At 40.4% G+C, this 6,000-nt stretch overlaps 1 protein-coding gene across 5 annotated transcripts in view; it reads right to left on the minus strand.

The window, feature by feature from the left end:
• Nucleotides 1–5,712, minus strand: part of LOC132870088 (xylosyl- and glucuronyltransferase LARGE1-like) — a 68,606-nt gene extending 62,894 nt beyond the window's left edge. For all 5 annotated transcript variants that reach the window (XM_060903631.1, XM_060903630.1, XM_060903634.1 and 2 more), the window contains exon 1: nucleotides 5,607–5,712. In XM_060903631.1, coding sequence (XP_060759614.1) covers nucleotides 5,607–5,712 — 106 coding nt within the window. The remainder of the gene's footprint in view (nucleotides 1–5,606) is intronic.
• Between the last annotated feature and the right edge of the window lie 288 nt (nucleotides 5,713–6,000).

Below are 6,000 nucleotides of genomic sequence, written 5' to 3' on the forward strand. Positions count from 1 at the left end.
ACAAAAAATGTTTTGTTTTTGTTTTTTAATATGGTTATAATTCTTTATTTATCTTTAGTTGTACACATGGGGGAACTCATAATACCATTTCAGGTCCTTTCAATATGTGTTCATTTGTATTGAGACATATTATTTACCCTGAGTTTTAGGGAGAGGACAGGAGGAAAAGAACCATGACCTTGGCATAGCATTACATCACACTTATCTCAATATTATTTCAATATCAAGTCAATGTTCCTCCATGGAAGGGTAGCGCAATTACTTTTTGGCTGTGAGCCAAGATTAAAATGTCTCAGAAAAGGGCAGGGGAAACGATTTTGCATTCTTGTCATGCTGCCAGAGGGTAAACTGACTAAGCAACTGAGACTGATGACAGCAGACATAAATAAATTGAGTCATGTGTCAAAACACAAAGAGATAGATGTATTCTGACCTGTGTCCTACCAAATGATAAGACTCTGTCCTGTCTTATCATTTGCTAGAACAGAAGATAAACTAGAGAGGAGTGTCATTCAAACACATGCTGCTCCTTTAGAGGTAATATACAGTACTTTTCTCTTTCAAAGCTTGTCTCATTTTTTATTCTTTATATTAGCCAAATAAGCAGCCAGACTGTTGATCTTGAGGATCAGTTGCTGCTGAGATGATGGACAATGTTTTTCTTAGGCTGAAACAGCTAGCTTGAACTCCAAGCGGTATATAAATAAATATTCTAAAAAGTTTGTACCCCCTACGCTACTCATATCATCATCTCTAGCCGCTTTATCCTGTTCTACAGGGTCGCAGGAGCCTATCCCAGCTGACTACGGGCGAAAGGCGGGGTACACCCTGGACAAGTCACCAGGTCATCACAGGGCTGACAGATAGACACAGACAACCATTCACACTCACATTCACACCTACGCTCAATTTAGAGTCACCAGTTAACCTAACCTGCATGTCTTTGGACTGTGGGGGAAACCGGAGCACCCGGAGGAAACCCACACGGACACGGGGAGAACATGCAAACTCCGCACAGAAAGGCCCTCGCCGGCCACGGGACTCAAACCCGGACCTTATGGAACATATATGGGATTATGGGGTAAACAAAAGAGTGTTAAAAAACAAAACATGTTTCATATTTTAGATTCTTCAAAGTAGCCACCGTTTACCTTGATGCTGTTTTGCACGCTACTGGCATTATCTTAACCAGCTTCATGAGGTAGTTACCTGGAATGCTTTTCAATTAAAAGGTGTGTCTTGTCAAAAGTTAATTAGTGCAATTTTTTGCCTTTTTAATGTGTTCGAGATCAAACAGTAAATAGTAAATAATAAAAATACAGTAAATAGTCCAATTCCACAACTGTAGTAATCCATATTATGTCAAGAACCGCTCAACTAAGTAAAGACAAATGACATCCATCATTACTTTAAGACGTGTCTTAAAAGCCATTGAATTAAAACATCTGTCCAAATACTTCCACACACTGAAAAAAGTTCCTACACACTCCAATCAACCCAAAAATGTACTATTTGTGTCAATGGGAAACATGCTTTCAGTTACATTGTATTCACTATAATTTCCAGGGATGCCAATAATAGTGGCACATGCGTTTTTGTTGAAAATAATTATTTCTTGATGAGGGATCTGTTTTTCACTGAATACTTTTATTTCAATTAAAGGTTGGATTTTCAGTGTGAGGTAAAGCTATGTCACCAAAAGATTGATTTTTCTAAACCTTTTTACTAATCTTTACAATCCAACACATCAAGAACTGACCGTTCTCTTGCTGCCTAATAGTATATCCCACCCCTTGACAGGTGCCACTGTAATGATATAATCAATGTTATTCACGTCACCTGTCAGTGGTCATAATATTATGGCTCATCGGTGTATATATGCTCTCCGGCCACTTTATTAAGTACACCCATCCACCTGCCCTTTTATGCAGTTATCTATTCAGCCAGTCCTTTGACAGTGGCACAGTGCATAAAATCATGCAGATACAAATCAAAAGCTTCAGTTAATGTTCACTTCAAACATCAGAATGGGAAAAACTGTGATCTCAAAGTGTGACTTTCACTGTGGCTTGGGTGTTGGTTTGAGCCAGATGGACTGGTTTGAGTATTTCAGAAACTGCTGATCTCCTGGGGTTTTCACACACAACAGTTTCTAGAGTTTACACAGAATGGTGTGAAAAACAAAAAACATTGAGTTCTGTGGGTGGAAACTCCTTGTTGATAAGAGAAGTCACAGGAAAATGGACAGATTGGTTCGAGCTGCCAGGAAGGATATAGCAACTCATAGCAACTCTTTACAACCGTGGTGAACAGAAAAGCATCTCAGTATGCAACAGCAGAAGACCACATTGGGTTCCACTCCTGCAGCCAAGAACAGGAATCGTAGAATCAAGAATATATATTCCATCTAATTCAACGCATCAGTTTTAGCAAAAGTACAAAAAATTATTACTCCAACCCTCTGGGACAACAGATACTGATTTAAATCCTCATTATAACATACAGCATAATGTATGACATAATGTACTATATTTTTGCTTTGAGACTTTTTTAAGCACACACACAGAACTTCAACAACACAAGGTTCACGACCAAAATGCACGTCCAAAAGACACAAGGTCCATGTGGGTTTGTTAGCTACGTATTTTTATGACCAACAAGAGTTCAGAATGCAGTATCGTTGTCATTATAAGGAACATACAGTCAGAATATTTTACACCAATCGACACTGATTCCCTACACTCAAAAAAATAACTTGAAATAACTTGCTCAGTGAACATAATAAAATTATGGAAAGTATTTCCACCCAAGTAAAATGCGTTAACTTAGCCAGAAACAATTTTGTTGAGTGACCTAAATGTCAACCGTGACGTTAGACTTAGGCTACATCCACACAACAACGGCAACGAGATGTTATTTAAAAATATATCGCGTCCAAATGGGCAACAATCAGTAAAATATCAGGTCCATATGGCAACGCAACGCTTGCTGAAAACGATGCAATACACATGCCACACCTCTAGGGGCGCTGTAAGACAGTCCCTTCGGAGACACCAGAACAATAGAAGAAGTAAGGACGCATGCGCATAAACTATTATGCGTGAGACTTCATATTAGCCACAAAGTCAGGAAAATCTGTTCGTAAAATTACATTATAATGACCAAATACAATGAAAAGTATTTTTCCAGTCTCACCTGTGAAAGGTAATCCCATGTGATCTCGTTTGGACGGCAAACCTGTTGGTACAGTTAAATGCAGCTAATCTTTATTCTCCGCTTTGACCTATCCAATATGGCGGCGAGGATGACGTATGATTCTACGCGGAAGGCGGCGTCTTTAATGGTCCGGAATAAATTGAATACTACACGTTGATGGATTAATTTGTTGTTTCTCACCTGTGAAAGGTAATCCCATGTGATCTCGTTTGGACGGTAAACCTGTTGGTACAGTTAAAGGCAGCACATGAATCTTTATTCTCCGCTTTGACCTATCCAATATGGTGGCGAGGATGACGTATGATTCTACGCGGAAGGCGGCGTCTTTAATGGTCCGGAATAAATTGAATGCTACACGTTGATGGATTAATTTGCTCCTCTACGCCCTTTTTGAGGAATGTATTGTCGGACTTAAACCAGCATCTGAAGAGGTGAGATCGCTCCTTTTTTTCCCTATTTTTGCTGGCGGGATTGACTCTGCCCTAAGGGCAGAGTCTCTCTCTCTCTCACTTTGCACCATTACACAATAAATATTCACAGTGAAAATATTTTGTAAGCGCGTTTCATGAACCAAGTTATAGGATTTGTTGACAACTCGCATCGCATCGCAATGAGAAGATCATTGGCACTACTGGTGTTAAGAATCAGACCATTTTATAAATGAATATTTTGCTGTAGAGCTGCAGTGTTTGTACAATTGCATGTTTTTGCTTCACTATTACTGTCACTGTTCTGCTTCTTGCATTACTACTGTGAACTAACACTGAACATAATAATAATAATAATAATAATAATAATAATAATATCCAAGCTCGTGTTTCACTCTCACTAGTGCTCTGTAAGGCTTTTTCCTGGTGATATCCTGGTGATATTCGTTACACTTCTACCCGGCGTGAAGCACTCACAGTCATGTGGTTGTGACATCATCGTAAACAAATCCGTTCTACTCATCCAGACGACTTCACAACGGCAACGTTGCCAGATCTTTCCACTCTGGAACCCGTTCTCAAAAAGATTGCGTTTTGGGCACCCCAAACGCCAGTGCCGTGTGGACGCCAGGCCTAAACGATAAGCAATTGTATCGGAGTCACCTGAATCCGTTGCCGTGTGGACAGGGCCTTAGGTTCATGTAACAAACACCCATGTTGGTTTTTTTGAGTGTATAAAGTTCTGCTTTAACTAAAAAGTCCTGCTTTTAAAGCTTGTTTATAGCTCAAAATAGTTTACAAGAGTATATTGCTGGTCTCCTGAAACATTACAAACAACCCATTCTGACCATTTTGCTCAGCTCAGAAAGTGAGATTGTTAATCTTGAAGATCAGTCTCTGCTCTACTGATGGAAGATGTTTCTCTTGCCTCTAAACACACTAGCTTGAACTCAAAGTGCTATATGAGTGATAATTATGATGATCCATCCATTATCTTTAGCCGCTTATCCTGTTCTACAAGGTCGCAGGCAAGCTGGAGCCTATCCCAGCTGACTATGGGCGAGAGGTAGGGTACACCCTGGACAAGTCACCAGGTCATTGCAGGGCTGACACAGACACCCATTCACACTCACTTTAGAGCCATCAGTTAACCTAACCTACATGTCTTTGGACTGTGGGGGAAACCCACATGGGCAATATGCAAACTCCACACAGAAAGGCCCCTGTCAGCCGCTGAGCTCGAACCCAGAACCTTCTTGCTGTGAGGCAACAGTGCTAACCACTACACCACCGTGCCACCCCATGATGAGTATTATTATTATTATTATTATTATGATTATAGTAGTAGTAGTGAAATGTGTTGGGAAATGGGGACAAGGACTTCTCTTGAAATCAGGAAAATACTATTCCTGTACTGTAATGGGCTCTCTTATGTCTGCCTTTAGAGGGGGTCCCAAGAGATGGTATCATAAGTATAATTTCTGACCAAAGTAGGGACAAAAATACCACTATGTTGATATATTTTGCTCCGCCCACATTAGCACAAGCACTTAGATTTCTAGAAATAGCAGCTAGGCAAGAACAGAAAAGCACTGGCTTATGCCCAAACACATAAAAAATGCTGCAGTGGTCGGCCATTTAAACTTGCACAAGTACAAAAATAGAGCCCACAAAAGCTTTCTTAAAGTAGTGAGTTTTCATCACAAGCAGCAAATTCTTTTCCATCTGCTCCAAAAACTTTATTTTTTTATGCATTTATTTATTTATAACTGATGCAGGATCCCATCCCAGCAGAGTAGTAAGCAATTGGATTTATAGAAATCTTGGAATTTGATCATTTTATAAGGTTTCACAGTAATGTTTAATGGACCGTTTTTCAGGAATCATAAGGTTCAGAAAAGAGCAGAGCAGGAGAGAGAGAGAGAGAGAGAGAGAGAGAGAGATACAGCACAGACTTCCTACCTGTGAAGTTGGTAGCAGACAGGTAGAGCCATGTGAGGGCTGGGATAAAGAGCAGGATGATGGAGGCAGCCAGGAACTTCCTGCGCCCACGACACATTCCCAGCATCCTCTGCGCTGAAGAGAGGGGACGTTCAGGAGGCTGAGAGACCTCTATTGGGCCAGCAGGTGTTAGCCAGGGGGTGCATGGTATTGACTGAATAAAAAAAGGGCAAAAGGAAAAAGAATGAGCAAAGTTGTGTCCGAAATCACTCACTCATTTATTACTCCTTACTCGCTATCTGGGGAATTCTATATAGAGGACTATATAGTGAGCTCATTGGTAAAATGAAAGCAAACAAACAAACAAACAAACAAACCACTTTCGGCGGACACTACTCCGCTGCGCCATTATTTA

This window comes from Neoarius graeffei, chromosome 21, assembly GCF_027579695.1.
Source record: "Neoarius graeffei isolate fNeoGra1 chromosome 21, fNeoGra1.pri, whole genome shotgun sequence".
Classification (NCBI taxonomy): Eukaryota; Metazoa; Chordata; class Actinopteri; order Siluriformes; family Ariidae; genus Neoarius; species Neoarius graeffei.